Source organism: Athene noctua, chromosome 1 (assembly GCF_965140245.1).
Source record: "Athene noctua chromosome 1, bAthNoc1.hap1.1, whole genome shotgun sequence".
NCBI lineage: Eukaryota > Metazoa > Chordata > Aves > Strigiformes > Strigidae > Athene > Athene noctua.
In genome coordinates this window covers 19,719,264-19,738,516 of record NC_134037.1, presented here as the reverse complement: position 1 = coordinate 19,738,516, position 19,253 = coordinate 19,719,264, and the positions used below count along the sequence as shown (strand labels likewise).

Below are 19,253 nucleotides of genomic sequence, written 5' to 3'. Positions count from 1 at the left end.
ATCTGTGTAGCCTCAGCATGTGAATTTTGAGCTTTGGCTTAGTATTCTTTTAGCACAAAAACTAGCCATGGACCAAACTGTAGATTTGTAGCTGCAAAACACTAAGTGCGTGCTTCTCACTCAATATCCTTTTATATTCTTTCCTAAAATGTGAAGCCAAAAGGGTTATTTACATTCATCTGGCCTGATATAATCTGTAATGTGTATCATAAAATACCAACCAGCATTTCCTGGCTCTTCATGTGGTTGAATGCAACTTTATATAAATATGTGTGCATGTATATATATGTATGTATATTTTTAGAAGTTCATGTAATCCTGGTTTGCAGATTGTATAGAATTTGCAAGACTTCAGCAATTTAGTCTACATGTTAATCATCTTACGTGGAAACATCTTCTTGTTCAGTTTCATCTTCCGTGCCAGTATTATTTTCTATTTCCCCTCTTCGCATTGATACTTAGGCCCACTAATTCTAGAATCAGATTTTTTTGTTTAAAAAAAAAAATAGTCTCCCTCCTTGAGAAAACATTTCATCCCTTCCTTGTGTTCCTGAAGCACAAAGCAAAACTCTTAGTGAATGTGTGTCCAAGGTGAAGGGTTCTTTACCTGGTTAATATTTGTGCACAGTAGCAACTGCCTTTGTCTACTTTCAATATTCACCTTTACCAAATGCATTGTAAAAAATTAATTCCCTTTCTTGCTTAGAACTTGTTAAATGCTAGATTTCTTTCCTTCTATTTCTTCTTTTTTCCTTTTCAATTTTATCAGTAGGTGTTCGGGGTTTTTTAAACGTTTTACTAAACCAGCATGTGATGATTTTGCATGTAGTGCATGTTTTGTTTTGGGATGGCTGTGGCCTATTGCCAGCACTAAAATACATTTAAAATTTTAAGAAATAAATCAAATTATACTATAGTAATCTACTTGGCTCTGCAATACTGTTATGCTTTTTTGGCCTTTTCAAATCCATTGACTTATAAAATTTCCCATATGACTTGGCATTTGCATCTGCAGCATTAGTGTAGTGAGAAGTCTGCATTTTGACAAAATCCACCTAGCAGCTCTTAAGAAAATAGTACAGGATAGTCTTATTGCCTGCCTACTCAAAAGGTGACATCTTGAATAGCCATTTCTTGTCCCCGATGATAGTAGTAATAACATGTTCTTAAAAATAAATTTGGTGTAACTCTTCAAAAAGGTATGTTCTTTTATTTTAAAAAATGAAGATATTAACCAAAAAATATCTTCAAGTGTTTCTAATTATGTGCATTTTGTATTGTAAAATTACCTTAGGCAAGAAATGAATACATTTTTTCTGTCAAAGTAGATGGTAGATAAATGTTCCCCCACATTGAAACACTGAAAGTCAGATTCCTTCTCATAAATTATGATGGTTTTTATTTGGGTTTGGGTGTCAGAAGAAATAAGTTAAAGCACAGTCATCAGAAATAGGCATAATTTTTGCTCAAATTCTCCTAAAAGAAAATCAAACCCCAGACATTTTAATTCTTTATATTGAGATTTTGCTGCAGCCTGTGCAGGTTCGTTAAATTCAGCAAAGTAAAATTATGTGTTATGGTTTGGGAATTAAAATAACCATTTTGATTCTCAGTGTATTTTGATCTTTATAACATTAGAAAAAAGGAAGTGCAGCTCTAAATCAACAGCACATCAATGGTCACTGAATCTACTTTTCTGTGTGGTGCAATCCTTGATGTACAGTGGTTAGAAGTACAACTCATCTTTTAGAGCTTTACATATTAGGCTATGCTTGGCAGCTTCAGAAGGGCAGTCGTTCCTTTATTAGCCATCAGTCTCTTGGACAGAGGCAAACAAAGAAAAAAAGTGTTCCTAATTTACATAGGCAACTAATAGTAAAACCGCTGCTGCGTTGGGCTCTTAGCTGAGCCTTGTGAGAGAATGGATCTGGGCCAAAACTCCTCAAAGTGGATATGCTCTTGCCTTTTGTCATGGGGACAGCAAATGACAGTAGGATTCTTGGATTACCAGGTGAAAGAAAAAGCCACCCAGACACTGGAAAGGACAACAGTGATGTGCAAAAAAGAGGACAGAGCAGGGATGCACAAGGAGTGTGCATACAAAGGGAAAAATATGGGTGTAATGCTCAGGAGGGCTACCTGGTCTCTTCTGACTGATCTTAGCAGCAACTGCGGCATGCGATGTATCTTGACCTACAGTTTATATAACCTTATATAAAGTTTTAAATATAGTTTTTATATATGTGGTTTATATATATAGTTTATATAGTCTATATATATACGCATATGTTGTGCAGTGCTTTGCTTTCATTTCTCTACAGGAAATTACAAAAATTATGTGGCAGTTTTCATGGGGTTCTCTGTCTAACATTCATATATGGTATTATAGTACAATCTTCTTTTAATTTAAAAATATATGAAGTTATAAAGTGAGTGTTAAGGTATAGATCTGTATAGTTAGGGAGCTCAAACAACCTTAGTAGTGTCCTAGGGTGCCATCATATAATAATTGTTCTTTTCCTCCCCTGAGTCATTTGGTATGCTGGGAGTATAAATGCTGGACAGAAATCTAAGATAATGCAATTACTTGTTCACTTGTTGCAACTGCAATGTGAAACAGAGTAACTTGCCTAAGGATTGTTATAAACTGACATATTTTAGTTCTGGATTGGGAAAGAAGTAGGAGCACACACATGGCTTTTTACTGTAGCTGAACAAATGACTAAAATCTAAGACACTTGGTCCTCTCCTTGTGCTGGCTAGGCAGGTCTTCATTATTATTCCAGGTGAAGATGATTATCAAGAGTACAAAAATGAAGTACAAAACTGAATGCAAAGGAAACATTTTCTTTTATGACCTACTTACTTCAGTAAAGAGTTATTTTATGTGAAATGCCATGTCTTATTCTGGCTTCATCATGTCAGACTATATACATAAGCAGAAATATACAGAGTAACCACCATCAGTCTTTGATAGGTTTAGAGTATCTCCAAGTGTGACTTACTTAAATATTGTTACTGAAGTACAACGAGGATTTTTTAAAGAAAGAAACAAGTGGATTTTAGCAAAATATTACTTCAAATATAACTCTCCATTGACATACATCCATTAAAGGAAGAATAAAGATTCTCCTCAGCATATTGGTTTTTTAAGGGTCAGTGTACAACACAAAGGAAATCTTGTGACCTTATTCCTGCCTAATAATACCTAATAGTACCTAATTTCAGCTCCTATTTTTTTCTGAGAAAAATTATGTGATACAGTTAATTTTGAAAGTTGTTTGGGGCAATTTATATTCCCACCTTTTTCATTCATCCTATATAGTACTTTATTGCCTTAATATAAAGGCTATGAAGATATTTTCTTCCAGCATGGGGTCAACTACAAGCTGCATAGAAAATGATCAACAGTTAGTTTGTCATCTTTTTGTAGTTGTTTTGTAATGAATATCTCATAGTATATAATTGGTTTGCTTGCATGATGGTGCATTTCTAGTACTGTACCAGTTTTATAATTTTCTGACATAAGTGACACATCTTGTGTCTGCTCTCAAGAGAAGACACTGGTACCCTGTGCTTCAGATTCTCTTGCAACGTCTTTGGGTTACTACTTCTCCACTTGAGAAGTCTATGGAGCAAGGAAGTCTTGAGTGGACAGGGTGTTTTATCCTCTGCCTAATTTACAGTGATATTTCATGGCCTTGAGACAGCATCTGTGTTCTCAGAAGGTGTAGCAGAAGTGCACTTTGGCTTGAGCTGATTTTGAGGAGATAGGGGCCAGTATCACATCAGGAGAAGTAGAAGGACTTGGACACTGCTCATGAAAGGAATGAGTTATGTCATTCCTTGGAAGATGTAAGGAAAGGGAAACAAATTGAATAGGCTTTGGCAATGAGGAGGAGAATTAACCATATTAATGATTAATGATGATAAAGCTCATTCAGCTTGAAAAGTACTTTCTGTAAGTGCTGCCATTAAAAATGTATGCATTTTCATTTTAATCCACATTTGGTGTCTGCAAATGGAGGGGAAAGGAAAGAGCCAACAGTGTCATTATAGTAACACTAATACCTCACTACAGCTGAAATCACAGTTTGCCAAGGCACGCAACCTGGGATCTGGTTCTTGCAGAACTCAGCCTCCTGTGGTTGCTGCTAGTGGTTCTCTTGAACTGCTCCACCACCCACCCTGCAGAGCTCTAAGTGAAACCTTCTGAAAGTCAAACATCTACTAAGTGAAAGTTGCCTTGATTAAATCCCTACTGATAAAGAGAAAGACAGAATCTGTCACATATATTTCTTACACATGTAAAACTTTTAAAGATATCAATTATCTAGTCTCTGTTTTTCTTTTCCAAAAAATAGACCTGTTGTTTCTCATAAGTAGGAGACAGAGAGATTATTTGTTGTGCTATTGAGGTGGTGGCATGTTGCTGCCGGAATAGCTGGGTACCAGAGCCGCAGAAATCGTGTGGGCAGGAAGTGAAGTTTTTGCTGCAATCAAGCTGCAAGATGTAAAACCTAGAATAGAATGTTAATATAGATGATAGGGTGTCTGAAAGGAGCTGAATACACATATCAAGAGTCAGAACAGGAAGAGAAGAGGCTGAATGAGCAGCATCAAAGTCTGGACCTTAGCAATTACAAGCCATATACAAAGGGTTAGACTGGAAATGTGCTCGTTGATGGGCCTGTTTGGTGGTGTGGTTGGAAGGAAGAAGCAGCTTTGTGCTCTGACCTGCAGATAGGCACGCTGTGCTTGGCAAGGTCAATGCAGCCCGTTGCCTTCCCAGGCTGATGGTGAGTCAGTGGCTGCATACCTTTTGCAAGCTCTGTCTGGAAATAGTAATTGAAGTCTCTGATTTGCCAGCTTGCTGGAGAGTGTGTAATCTTTCTCACCTCCCACCCAGCTGTATGCTGAGCTTGTTTTGTATCTTCATTTCACTCTGCTGTTGGTCTAGCCTCACTCTTTATTTGTATATCTGGTAACAAGAGAGTTAGGGGCCTACTTCCAGTAACTGTCTCCAGTTTGCCACTGCCAGCTTAGCTCACAAGCAGGGTGAGAACACCACAGGGTGACCCATATACTGAAAAGCAGACCCTTGTTTGCTTTTCCTGTGTAGCACGAGGCTGGTAGAAGTTGCACGGTATCTGCAGAGAGAAGGATCTCTCTTTCTCTCCATCACTCCCCTTGCCTCCCCAGCAGATACCTATGCAGTAGCTCTCACCTTGGTGTGAGAAGTGTGGAGGTGAAGGGGGGTGGTTGGTTGCTCTTCAAGAATAATAAGGTTTGGTCTTAATTTGCCCTTAGTCTAAAATGCCTACCTTTCTTCTTTGTTTTGTTGACAGTTGTGCTGTGCTCTACTGTTAGATGCTATGTTTTCAGTTATGACGAGTAAAATGCTGTGGTTGCTAGGGGAGAAAAGTATTAGTATTACCAATATTTATTATTCGGTCCCCATGGAAACTGTAGTTCTTCTGGGAGTTCTAATTCTCACATTTTTCCTTCCTATGGAAAAGATATATCTTTAATCATGAAGTTCAGATAGTTATTTTCTAGAAATAGAAGGCAAGATATACCGCTCCCTTTTGCTCTCTGATGTGCTTGACAGATGTCTGTCTATGGGTAGTTACTGCTTACTAAGCTGTGTTGTGGTTTCCAGTCACATGAAGATTTTTGGAATGTGGTTAATCTAATTTTGTCTTAGTGGTGTTTTATTATTTTTTTTCCCGTCTTAGCTCCCTGTTTGATTTGTCCTTTTCCTCATTATTGTTATTTTTTCATTTGCTCTGTATTTTAAATTAAGAAGAGTTATTTGATGGGAAAATGAACTTGCTGTTTTCTATTTAAAGGTATAACCATGTCAAAACTGTGAGCATGGCCCATGGCTGTAAAATGGACACAGTAGTATCTGTTTTTTCAAAGAAGTTAAAGTTCTTCAGATTTTCAGAGGAAAGCTGTTAAAATACTGAGTGGATTATTCTTGGTGGGATAGTTAATTCAGTCTTTGGCTCTCTTACAGTGCCTAAAACAGTATGTGGAACTTTTGATCAAAGAAGGTCTAGAAACAGCAATCAGCTGCCCTGATGCTGCCTGCCCAAAGAGAGGTCATCTGCAAGAAAATGAGGTACACTTTTACTGCAACTAGATGTTTTTTTTAATTTCCAAGATATTTAGATGTGTATTGCTCTGTATGTTACAGCTGCCGTTGTTGCCAACATACATTTTAAATAATTCTGTAAACGTCAAATATTTTGTCTCCATTTGTTGAAAATGCCTTAGATTATTGCTATTCCTAATTGGAAATTTGTCTTTTCCTTCCTTCAACAGATTGAGTGCATGGTTGCATCAGAAATCATGCAAAGGTATAAGAAGCTACAGTTTGAAAGAGGTAACACATGTAACACTACCCATTGCAAGGCTGTGGAAATGGTATCACTCCAGAGAGATCCCATAAATCAGAATCTGGCTCTGCACATGTGTTCATGCAGCAGCATTGTGCATTAATTGTTTGGTCATCACAACCTACACACACCTACCCACTCTCCACCCCCACCCCAGCCGCCCCTGCAAAAACCCCAAACCAACACCAAATAAAAAGCATTGGTTCTGTTCTTGCCTGCATGATTCCCAGAATTGCAACATTCTGAGAATAAACTAAGGAAAGAAAATTGCTATGTATTATATTGCTATGTAACTAAGGGAGGGACTGACTTCTATTTTGAGCTTTGCTGTTTGAGTTGATTACCAATACTCTAGGGGCTGGGGAGCTAGACTGACCCCTTTTATGGAGCCACCATTATCTTCTGTGATGGCATCTGGTGCAGAATTGCTAGGCCATTCTGTGTGTAATAACATGAACCTTGTTAATTTTTATGAGGATATAAGCTGACTGGGTGCCTGTGGGGATGTGGTACTGTGTGGCCATAGAGAACTTACAGTAAGGTTTGCTGAGGGCAGGATCCAGCGTAAAAACCCATGAGGTCATTGGTAGGTTTTTATTGACTTCACTGGGCTTTGAAACATGAAATAACTTCTCAGTAAGCAGCCTGTGAGAAAGGGATGAAACTGTATAACAGTCTTACACTACAGTTAATCATGTGGTTCCATTAGGGCAGAGGCCAACTTGAAATAGAGCCCTACTGGACAAGTCTCTGTAAAACACTTTCTGATGGGTTATACCGGCATAGTATATGCTCTATTTAACTTCAAGTACAACTGAAGAAATATACAACATCTCATTCTCAGAACAAGTTTAGTTCAGTGAATGAAAGTGGACAACTAATTCAAACTCAGGAAACTCGCTTTAGTTTGATGCCTGTTTGCAAAGCAGGCCAGATTTATGTCTTAAGTGGGTAGCATGAATTAAAAGACTTCTTTTTAAAATGTGTGTCTTCAAATGCCTTGCCAGTCAACCTCAGCTGGAATACATTGTTGTGGAAGGCTGGTCTTGTAACTGCCTTTGAAATTTGTTCTTTCATGTCCCTTTGCAGAAGTGCTTTTGGATCCGTGTCGGACTTGGTGTCCATCTTCTACTTGCCAGGCAGTTTGCCAGCTCCAGGAATCAAGCCCACAGGACCCCCAGCTGGTCCAGTGCAAAGCCTGCGACATTGAGTTCTGCTCTGCTTGCAAATCTAATTGGCATCCAGGTCAAGGCTGTCAAGAGAACATGCCAATCTCTTTTCTTCCAGGAGAAACAAGGTAAAGTATTGCAAAAGATCAAGTATTTAGAAACAAAACACTCAATCTTTGAACAAACCAGAGTATGAATAGCAAAGAGGCAATTTCCTGATATTTTGTCTTAAAGCTGTTTCCTTCACTTAGTCATTCCTGTTCTTTTAATGCTGTATTCCAAAACTGGATAGCTCTTGGCAGCTTCACTCCTTGCCACCATTCCTGGCAAAGCACAGAGGAGCTGCTTGAGCCTCTGTCGACAGCCTTTTTGCCCCAGTGGGAAAAATATGATATCCAGTTAGCTCTTGAGCTTCCCTTCAGATAAGATCTTGTTGCTGCTGGTATTCTGGACAGTGTGAGGGTTGGTAGCACCATGCCAGACAGTGATTTTTAGGATACCCTGTCACTCATCCCAACTGCTGCACATTTAGCCAATGATCTTAAGTTCTGTTTCAAGCTGTTTCCAGTGGCATACTGCAGCCAGTGAATAAGAAAGGCCATTATGTTTGTGTTCCACTTAATATTTGGGCTTTTTCAAAAGTAGTGTAGCAGTTCAAGGTACCATTAAAGCCCTGGCCAGCCTTGGACTTAGCTATTCATAACTTGTCTTCTTTCAGGCTTTGCTGTAACAGATGACTGGCTAGGATGCTGTCATGATGAGTTCCTGGTCAAATATAGTAACTTTTGCGCATGCTTTTTGTGTGTGCTTGACCAGAACTGAAATTCACTAAACTTCATGGCAAGGTAAAAAACTTTGTCTGTGTTCCTTAGTGTTTTGGTTGCTCTTAGTTTTTATTTCATGCTTCATTTTTTACTCCATTGAGGTTTGTTTTTTCATTATTTTGGAGCATAATGTGCCAGTAGCAGTTTGTGTTACCGTGCGTTTGGAGTTTCATAGTTTATGGATTCAAAGCATTTTTGTGGAATACAATTGCCCCTAGTGTGACTAACAAGTGTGTGTCCTTTTATCCTGTCATTGGGCAAATCAATTGATCAATCAATCAAGGGTCAGCCCTGTTTTCCAGCAAACTGTTGATCCTCATCAGTCGTTCTTGTATCTCCCACTGGCAGTGGCTGCAGGAAGTGTCATTTGTTAAGGTACATTTTAGTTGTTAGATTGCATAAAACCTGCATATGGTGGAAAGCTACTCAAGGGAAATGAATGTTCTTCGTGTTTCCACATTCCTCTGTGTTGTGCCCACTCTATGATGAACTTGTTTTGCGCATTTGTGCAAGACAAGAAGATGCGGTGCTGACCCTGACTTGTGAACAGTGGTAGATCATTAGAACAGTGTTAGAGATTAAGAGATCAGCTCTGAAAGAACAGTATGCCCCAAAAAATTCATGGTTCCTGTTTTGGAGGGAAATTCCTAGGGAGGATCCTCAAAGAAGGCAGAGAGAAGCAACCTCTCCCTGTTGCCCCAGTCTAAAGGAATGTAGTCTGGGCTTGTGCCATCATTGCTTCCTCTTCTTTTCTGAGAAAGAAGAAGGAAGGGAAAAAAGGAAAATGGTCTAGACATACAAAGCATTTAAGTGTGAACTGGCTGCTGCTCATCTCATGTTTTCTGGGAGAAAATGTTATAATATCTATTAGTAGCAGTTGGTAAAATATGTGGCAGAGAAAACGTCCTGACTCTTATGTAGACACTGGAGTCACTAAACATTTTTTGCTAGAGAAATATTTGAAAAATAAAATATAGCCAAAATATGTGAATAATAAAATTCAGTTGAATACTTGGATCTCTAGTAATTTACCTTTTTTTTAAAATGAAAAAGTAGACTTACTTTCTTAGCACCATTCTTAGACATTCTTCTCTAAACTGACATGGCCACACATTTTACTAATTCCTAACTGTCTCCCACAGTTCAGTTTTTAAAATGGAAGAAGATGATGCTCCAATCAAACGCTGTCCAAAGTGTAAAGTTTACATTGAACGAGATGAAGGCTGTGCCCAAATGATGTGTAAGAACTGCAAACATGCCTTTTGCTGGTACTGTCTGGAATCTCTTGATGTAAGTTTATGCCAAGCATTGTGGTTCTCAGAAGCTTAGAAGTTCATTGTTTTGTCATCCAGCTGTCTCATTAAGCAGTTAAATAGTAGCTCACTAGCTTCTGCCCAGTTTGGTGGATGACAGCCCACCAGAGCTGATGCTGGTAATGTTAAAAGAATCGTATGCTCTGTTTTAGTTGTCTGACCTGCATGATCTTCACATTTTGCCTATGTGGATCAGTAAGTAATTATTAAAAAGTAAAATTTTATTAAAATATTCTGTTTGCAATCTTTACATGGCAACTAACATGGGGGAGGAGTGTTGCTGCTTTTTTTTTTTCTAATAATACTTTGTTTAGTACTGACTTCAATGTTCACCTTCTCAAAGGAGTTACAGGATGAGTACAGCGATGGTTTTTGTCTGTGGAAGTTTAACAGACAAATTCTAGATTTGGTGCATTACCATGCAGGAGACTAGCAGTCAGATTTGTTTACCGTTCGTTGTATTCTGTGGGACGAGGAATAGATCTGGCATGAAAAAGAATACAATGTTCTCCTAACACCAGGAATTTGTCAGTCTATAAGCTGCTGCTGTCATATGTTTATGGTTTTTTAAAATCAGGCTGTTATCATGCCTAAGGATCAGAGTATATATAGTATACAACATGTGTTTCCATGTCATCTGTTTTTATTTTGTATCATTATTAACAATAGCAAAGGAAATGTTTTAGGTTCCTGAAAACTACTCTTGACTATTCAAATTGCGTGGATTACTAACAGTCCTTAAGTCACAGGCTTCTTACATGCTCGGTTAAAAAGCAGTGTTCCCTTGGTACTAGGCCTGCAATCTTGGCTGATTTGTGAGAAGGTGGCAGAACAGATAGGGACATAATTTCTCAAAAATCTGTATTGTCCTTTTAGCCTTCAACTAATAAAAGGAACCAATTTTGGGAAGTCTGTGGTACAAGTATTCATTTTCTTTTGCTCTTTCTGTATGTGTGAATAATATATGCAATGGTCAGCTTATCCTCTTGGATCCTCTTGCTAAACTCCATGGTAGCATTTAAATATGCATCTTGAGCATTTGGGAGAAGAATTCATTATATATATATAACACTTGCTTAGACAAATCTATTTGTGAAGACAATTATAAACAAAGCACTTTGGAAAGGTTGGACCTGGCCATATCCACTTACTAAGTTTTTATCTTCCTGTAAAATTCCTGGTTATAAGTTCTCAGGAAATAGTATTTTATAACTTGAAGAACAGTTTGTACTTCTGTTTATTGCCTACCTTTTCATTTATATTTTGTAGGATGATTTTCTCCTGATACATTACGACAAAGGACCTTGTCGAAACAAGCTGGGACACTCCAGGGCATCTGTCATCTGGCACAGAACACAGGTAAAGGTTAGATATTTATATGTCACAGTGCCGTCCTTTACCTTACTCATTTTAACATCTTAGGGTAAAATTCTCTGCTGATGGTAACTGATTTTCATAGCAGATTTAAAGAGGGCAGTAGATTGGATGGAATAGTTAGCTTTCCCAGAGAGGACACTCCTTGGCAGAAAGCCACTGTGAACTAGTAAAAGTACATTTGCAGACCCGGTTAAGTGTCAATCCAGATATGTTCTCAGTAAACCTGAAGGATGAACTAGGTTGTCACTGTGCATATTATTAACAGAGAAGCTCATCCTGCAAGGGATCTTTAGCTCCAGATCCAGAACTGGAGAGGAATTAGCCTGAGTATGCTCACTATCTTGGTATGGACTCCAGTTGACTCATTCATGTAGGTTGGATAGAAGGTAACCCCATGAGATTATCATAAAATCATAGAACGGTTTGGGTTGGAAGGGGTCTTTAAAGGTCATCTAGTCCAACCCCCCTGCAATGAGCAGGGACATCAGTAGGTTCAAACACAGATTCAAATTGACAACTATAGAGAGTGTGGGGATACCTCTTGTAGTCTAGATCCAGTCTTGCTGGAGCAAGCATGAATACTGGTAATGAAAGAGCTCTCTGCACTACTTTGATGTACACAGTATAGATGCCAGTGTGTGACTTGGTCCAATCTACTGCCTTTACAGTCACTTCAGGGATACAGGGACGTCTGGGTATCTGAGTCATCTCTTCCTAAATTAACTGTGTGCCAGTAAAAAGCTACCTTAGCTTGAGATGAAGTGCTTTTCTTGAAGTACAGGCTTCTTTCCATTTGAGCATAAACCCCAAGTCTGGACAAACATCTAAACTGAAATAGAAGGAGAAGGATTGCACCTTTCTCTCTCCACATACACCCCTGGGTGCCTGAGCTATGGACTGGGTTTGTCTGGGCTTAGCCAGTGGCATTTTAGGAAGTGTGTGGGTACATCTTGATATACCTGTAGTATGAGCTGGTTAGTCTGATATTTGGAATCTGTTCTTAGCCATAGCAGATAGTGCAAATATGTTTGATAGACAGTATGTTCGATGTTCTGGTCACTGTTGAGCAAGAAAGTGATAATTGTCTACCAATCAGGGTGTAATTCTGTTAAACCCACTAACACCAAATCAACATTGCAGTAATTTCCTTATGTTAAGTTTCTTTGGGTATTTATCCAAGGCAAATTGAGGTGAGCCTTTGGTTTGTTGTTAGTGGATTAAAAAAAAAAAATTTGTTTTGGCCAGAGGGAATGGCTTGATGCTGAGTAGGGCAGCAATTTCTTCAGAAGCAGCAGAACCAAGCAGAAAATGAGTAAGTAATATTCAGCAGAGAGTTTTGTTTAAAAAAACAAATAAACAAAACCACCAAAAAAAAACCCAAACCCCACAACAAACAAAATGGTAGTTAATTAATTATTTGATGACATACTGAGACTGAAAGGAAGCTGTAAGTAGGTATCTATTACCAGTAGTCATCCAGTCCACTTGAAATGCCAACTTCCAGCTTGGCTCTCTGTCTGACTAGTGCACTCTTAGCCTGGGCTGCAAAGGACTAGGCAAGGGTGTGCTGTCTCCAAAGAGCAGAATGGCAATAGTTGCAGCTTACAGTTTTTAAAGGAGATGAGAATTTAGCTTTGTATTATATGTGTAGTAAATAAACGCAAAGATTAGTTAATGGAAGTTGCATTAGATTGTCAGCACCTTCAAAAAAAGAATGAGTAATAAAACGTGCACACCTCTGAAGCTGAAAAAGAAATTGCCTTTGGCAAGAAATAAAATTGTTAGGGCATGGAAGTTTGAGCTTCTTATCTCTGGACAGCCATAAGTCAAGACTGAAAGAATTTTGCGTAGTAGGAGGCAGCTTGAGAGCGGTGACTCCTGTCCCACAGCGCCATCTCCTGCAACCAGCCTTTCCTCTCAGCCCCCAATCTGAAAATCCCTGGATAGAGGAATTGCAAAAAGAAATACATAGTAATCAGAATGGGAAATTGTCCGTGGCCGACAAAAGTACTAGTAAATCATCCCATCTATACCATGGCTAATTAAATATTTGCCAGATAATTGAAGCAGCATATCTAGCCCTGGCTGGAAGAATTCTTAATGGGTACTGCACTTTAATTTCATTTTGCCTTCTGTTGTGAGGTTTTGATAGCAGATTAGCATTCCACTCCTGCCTTCATTATTAAAAATTATTCACAGATGCTCTCACATGAATAAATCTAAATTCATTTCTCAAATAATTTGCGGGTATATTGTTGCAGCATTACTCTTATAGTTGCCTGTGGCAAATGGGAAACTTCCTCAGGCAATGAACCTCAACTTGGATGTTTTAAAAATAATTTTCCAAATTTATACTCTGTAGAAACTAAATAGACTTTGGCATTCTGACAGGATGGGTAGGTCTGTGGTCCTCTGCCCATACTGGAAAGAGGTTGATAAATAAATATGAATGAAAAAAATACTTTTAAGTAGAGTTAGGTCATGTCCCCTGAAGCAGCAGGATAAGCTCAGGTCTGACTGCAAAGAGCCATTGCAAAGTTCTCCTATAGTCCATATTGCTTGTAATCTGTGGCTGAGGTTCCCAAGCTTGTGTTCCTGCTGGTGGGAAGTTTGTGGGAGTCTTTCCAGATTCTTCATGAACAACACCAAAACCTTGACTGATTCTTTTTGGAGCTTTTTCCAGCAAGAAGGGGAGCACCTGAAAGTGGGAGTGTCTAACTCATGGTTTTTATCCTGATATTTAACATTTAGGTTTGATCAGGAAAAGAAGTTCTTCATTAGTTGTTTGAGATATAGCAAAATTCAAAAAGGTGAATAACTATCTGCATCACTTTGTCTGCTGAAATTGAGTTGTGTGGCATGGTTCTGACTGGCGCAATGAAACATGAACATTCACTCTTTGATTTCACTCACGTTTATTAGTCACAGGAGCTGACTGTAGTGTTCACTTGGGGGAAAGTCCTGGCTCTGGTAAGCTCCGTGGCATTTTCTGAGATCCTTTTGAAGGACACTGATGATGCACTGGTGTCGGCAGAATTAGACAATTGCTATCCCTAACACAGTGCTATTCATTTCTCTTGTAGGTGGTCGGAATTTTTGCGGGATTTGGTCTTCTACTTTTGGTGGCCTCCCCTTTCCTTCTACTGGCTACACCATTTATTCTGTGCTGCAAGTGCAAATGTAATAAAGGAGATGATGACCCTCTACCTACCTAGACTGAGAGAAGATTGGACTCACCACAACATGTGTTTTGATTTTATTGTTGCTGTTGATGTTTCCCTCTTGCACTTAGATTGTTGTAGCCTTACTTGCCCCATTCTGCTTTTCACTGACACACAGTCTGGGTTCCAGGAACTTTTGTTACTACTGTTGCATAGATCAATTGATAATAGACAAGGAGGGTAGTGGAAGGCAAACTTGGTGCTAAAGGGAGACCAATGACCCGGGTAGCTATCTGAAATGAAGAGGTGATACTGCTAAAAGTAATGCAAAAAGTTTCTGCTGCCCTGCTGGTGGACCAGGAACTGTACTGAATGACATCAGCAAAACAAGCTGAAAATGTGTATAAATCTAAGCTTCTGTATGTCTGTTCGCATCCAAATTTGGTGTCTTATTCCTGTATATATTTAAGTTGCCTATCATTTAAATCAGATAGTCAACTTAGTGTGACTTTACCATGTTTATTACACATCTGGTTTTGTTAAAGCCATCACAATGTCCTTTTTAGTACCTTTTTTTCCAAGTATGACAAAATCAATAAGGTGCATATAGGCCATCTTATGCCTTTCTTGAAATGTAAAGAGAGTTATAGAGACAAAATTTGTCCCGTTGCCTTCCAGGAGTTTTTTTTGAAGTCTTTAAGAAGTATGTTTGATTGAAAGCTACATTTTAAAAATTAATTCATGAAGCTGTAAGGTTGAGTGGTCACACAAACCTGCTGTCTAATCAAGGTTCTTTTAAAAATGCATTGATGATATTGATTACTGCTGGACCACTAGTGTTTTTCTGAATTGCTAATTTTTGCTGTTGTTTAGGGTTCTGCTACACTTACAGGGCTACGTAACTTCTAATCCAGGTATCTTAATCTTTTTATATAGAGAGAGATATATATAATCCTATTTAAACCAAATTTGTAAATAGCTGTGCTATTGAAATATTTTGGAAGTTCACGATAGCTTGCTTCTGTCTTTAGCATAATTATTAAAAAATACAGGACTAACTTTACTATTTAGCAGACTCTTGGGTTATCAGTGAATCTTTCCTTTTAAGTATAAAAATAAATCAGGGTTATCCCTGTAGTTAATAATAAAAATGCCTGGGATATTTGTGGAAGTATTAATTTACATTTAATATACTTAGCCCATTTTCAGAGTTAATATCATATGATGTATGGTGTATGTTGTTAATAACAATACTGTGACAAAACAAGTTTTTATTTGAAAAATAATAACTTGATTTGATAGTTTTGTGGAATTCACAGTGCTGTGTTTCCAGGGCAGTAAAGTGTGCTAGTCAACATGCTGTTATTAATCATTGTAGTTTCTCTTCAGAAATATTTTGTTGAAAAGCATTTTGCTCAGATTTTGAAGTCTACAATAATTTGACTAATAGCTTCTTGCCATAAAGTATGAGGCACCTGAAACAACGTGTATGTCCTCGTGTAGTACTGAATGAAAACATGCATTTGAATGGCTTGTGGACTGAAGTTTGACTTTGTTTTTTTCTTTCATCATTTATTTCTGTGCATTATCAATGTACTGAGATGGATGAGTATGTCAAAGCCAGGATAACTTTGCACTGAAAATGTATTAAGACCCTTAAATGCAACTGCTTCTGGGTGCTATAACAGGCTGGGAATATGTGTTCATAGCTTAAGCGTAAGGAAAAGAGTCCTTTCTATTATCTTTTGTTTTATACTGTCTATCTGTTAAATAAAAAGACTGTAGGGTACAATTTTGGAAAGGGCCACTGTCTTTTTATAAAACTTCTCTTGAATTTCTTCTCCTGCTTCTTCCAGGATTAATGATATCCAAATTCAAACTCTATCTAACCCCAGATTTTAGTTCCAGGAGCTGTAGGTTATCTGCAATTTGCTTATTTGGCTTCATTTTAATGAGTTCAGCCATTGTAACTTGAAGCTGGTCTCCAGCAAGTCTGAACCCCTTGTGATATCTTCAAATTGTTTATGGCAATGCACAGTTCACATCATCTGTTATCAGAGTATTTTTAGTATTTTAGTTATCTTTGTTACTAAAAATTCACTAGTTGTCCAAAAATATCTGTAGGGAAGTCTGGGTAGTGCATTTGATCACTGTTTGCCAGCCTCCAAGGGGTGTGTGAAGCACTGCTGAGTTAGCAGGCAGTGAAGTGGTTCTCTCGCTCTGGCTCTGGCAGCTGCTCAGTCCATCTCCCCAGAGGCACCCTGAGCCGCCAAGCGCCTGGGTTGTCCCGACTCATAACTTCAGTGTGCAGAAGTAATGGAAACCCTTCTGCAAAGGACAGCTTCCTCCAGGTAAGCTTGAACTATGGCCTTTAATCCTTGGGCCTGTAATTCTATTTAAATGCAGAAAAGAAAACTGGACAACAGGATGTAAAGACTTCATGGGTTGTTAATTTTCTAATTGGGAGCACTAAGGGATTTTGCTGTATTTGGCAGTGGCTTTAATGACTGATTCTACTGTTGGGGTAAGAGCAGAGGTGCAGTGGCCTGTTAACAGTACCAAAGTGTCCTGGTATGAGGTTTATTTTCTCTGTGCCTTTCTTAGAGACAGCCTTTATTTGGCAATACATCAAAACTTGAGTTTTCCACAGTACTGTGTGCCAGTTAATAACCAATGTGAAAATTAATGCATTTCCAAATTTAAAAGAAAAAGTAAAGAAAAAGAAATACAGACATTTTAAAATGATAGTTTATAATTGATGCTCACAGGTAACATATATAATCAGAAAACTGTACTACTGTCAGTACATCTCTGTCTCTGATGTTAACATAACTTGAATTGCTACTGGAGATTGTTATGACATCTCCCATTTCACATTCTGGCTGTTGGGATAGACTATGCCTACATATATTTATCCAACACCTAATCCTTTCAGGTTTGCTAAATCTCATTCCATCTGTATTCTTCTTAGGGATATTTTTGGTTTGGTTTTTTTTTAATTATTATTTTTTAGTACTGATTTGTTTCCAAAATAGCAGCTTCTGGCAGTGATGTGTTAAGTTTGGGGTGTTTTTATGTTACAGCTTATGTTGATAGTGTGACATTTAATACCCTGAAATTGAATTGTAAATACATTATTTTAAACTCTGACATTTAAACCCCTTGCCATGGAAAAGTGAATGTTTGTCTCTCCTGCTTTTCAGATGAAATTCTGTTACAACAGCTTTGTCTTTTTAGATTTTCACCAGAAAAATAAGTTTCACTGCATGATTTCTGTTGCATTTTTATGGTTATGCTATTATTTAGGGTTTTTGCATTGTCTTAAATGCTGTTTTTCATGGAGTTTTTAACAGTACATTGTTTGCATGTTCTGTTGGAGTGAACTGATGTCATGTCTAGTGAGCAAGTGTGGAGTCCAGACTCCAGAGGCTTTGCATCTCCCTAGACATGCATTAGTTGGGCTGAAGACAGTCCTGAGAGAGATCAGTATCACAGCCTGCACCGACTTCAACGGCACTAGCATTGGGCTTTCCCCACATGATATTGGACAAGTCACTTATCTCCTTTTATCTCAATTTAGCCATCTCTTAAATGGATGGACCAATGTTTACCTACCTCCAAGGGGGGCTGTGAGGGCAAATTCATTGGTTTTGAGGCTCTTCAAGATTCTGTGGTGAAAGATTGTATATAAATGCTTACTGTAGTTTTATGTTAATATTTCAATATTATTCATATTGGCATTCATCCTGAAACCTCCTCCTACTGAACTTAGCATGCCAAGAATTTGGGATGGTTTCCCCCACATACCAAGCAGCATGATCTTTCTTCAAATACTCCAGCTTATGAATTAGGCAAAACCCCAAGTAAGAGCTGACTGGATCAATTCTCAGTTTACAGTTGATCTCCTGACATGCAGGAAACACAATCAAAATTAGTGAAAAGCTCTCTTGTTTATTGAGCTGACAGGATAAAATATTCATAGGTCAGAAAAAGTAAAGTGCTTTTGATTTAAAATTGTTATGGGCAGGAAAATAAAAATTTTGTGCATTTTGTCTGTAGGCCTTTTACTGTATAGGAATAAATATATTTAATACAGGCTGTTTTCATCCCAGTGAGGTTCAGCATGCATAAAGCTTTGTGCAGATTTGCTTTTTTAAAACCAAAGTTTGTACATTTCACATACATAATCTAAAATGCTGAGGAAAACAGATAGAATACAGTTGTTGATGACAGTGATATCAAAGACATCAAAAAGCCTGCATCAGTGCTTAATTGCTAATGCACTTATACTAAGTAAGGCATGCTGTTTGTGTTTAGAGCCCTGTGGTCTTCATTATTGCTTTGATTTGTGTATCTCTCATAGGAATTCCAGGAACATTAGGTACAGGTACGTGATACATAACTGAACCTTTCTTGATCACTTTATCATGGATGTATTTTAAACTTGTATAGGGGTAAGCATGAAGGAGTCATGCGTATGTATAAATAATGTATCTGACCAGTGTAAAAATAGTTCTGTTGATGTATTTGAAATGTAAGTACATTTTGTGCCACTAACACTGTGATGTATAAAAGAGCTGTTGAATGCCTTTTAATGTTGTGTTTTGTACTTTGAATCATATTGAAAAGTTTAATTTGTAATTTCAATAGATATTTTAAATGAATGTGTCTCCTGTGATTCTTCCTATTGACTCTTCAGTGTGATATGTTCACTAAAGAAAAGTGCTTTAGTTATGGTAGCACTTCCTGTGCATATCTGTCAGTCCTTCAGAGCAAGCACAGCCTGTAGCCTGGATACCTCCTGCCTCACTTCTGGGCATAGCTGCAGTTTCTGACTCATCATCTCCCAGTTTAGCTGAAACAGTAAATCTGGGTATCTCTAGAGCTAATCTGACCCACAGCTGGGTCTTTGGTCCAGCTCCTGTTGCAGTCCACTGATCTACTCTCTAGCTGGGTGAACGTGCTGCTCTGAGGATCACTCTTGAGATGTGTGTGTATTCTTGCA

General features: G+C 38.2%; 1 protein-coding gene across 1 annotated transcript in view; it reads left to right on the top strand.

The window, feature by feature from the left end:
• RNF144A (ring finger protein 144A) overlaps nt 1-18,912 on the top strand; it is a 70,526-nt gene extending 51,614 nt beyond the window's left edge. Inside the window, exons 4-9 of the mRNA XM_074895679.1 lie at nt 6,023-6,127; nt 6,331-6,391; nt 7,494-7,701; nt 9,540-9,687; nt 10,980-11,069; nt 14,171-18,912. Of these exons, the coding sequence (XP_074751780.1) occupies nt 6,023-6,127; nt 6,331-6,391; nt 7,494-7,701; nt 9,540-9,687; nt 10,980-11,069; nt 14,171-14,302 (744 nt within the window). The 3' untranslated portion in view covers nt 14,303-18,912. The remainder of the gene's footprint in view (nt 1-6,022; nt 6,128-6,330; nt 6,392-7,493; nt 7,702-9,539; nt 9,688-10,979; nt 11,070-14,170) is intronic.
• The last annotated feature ends 341 nt before the right edge of the window (nt 18,913-19,253 follow it).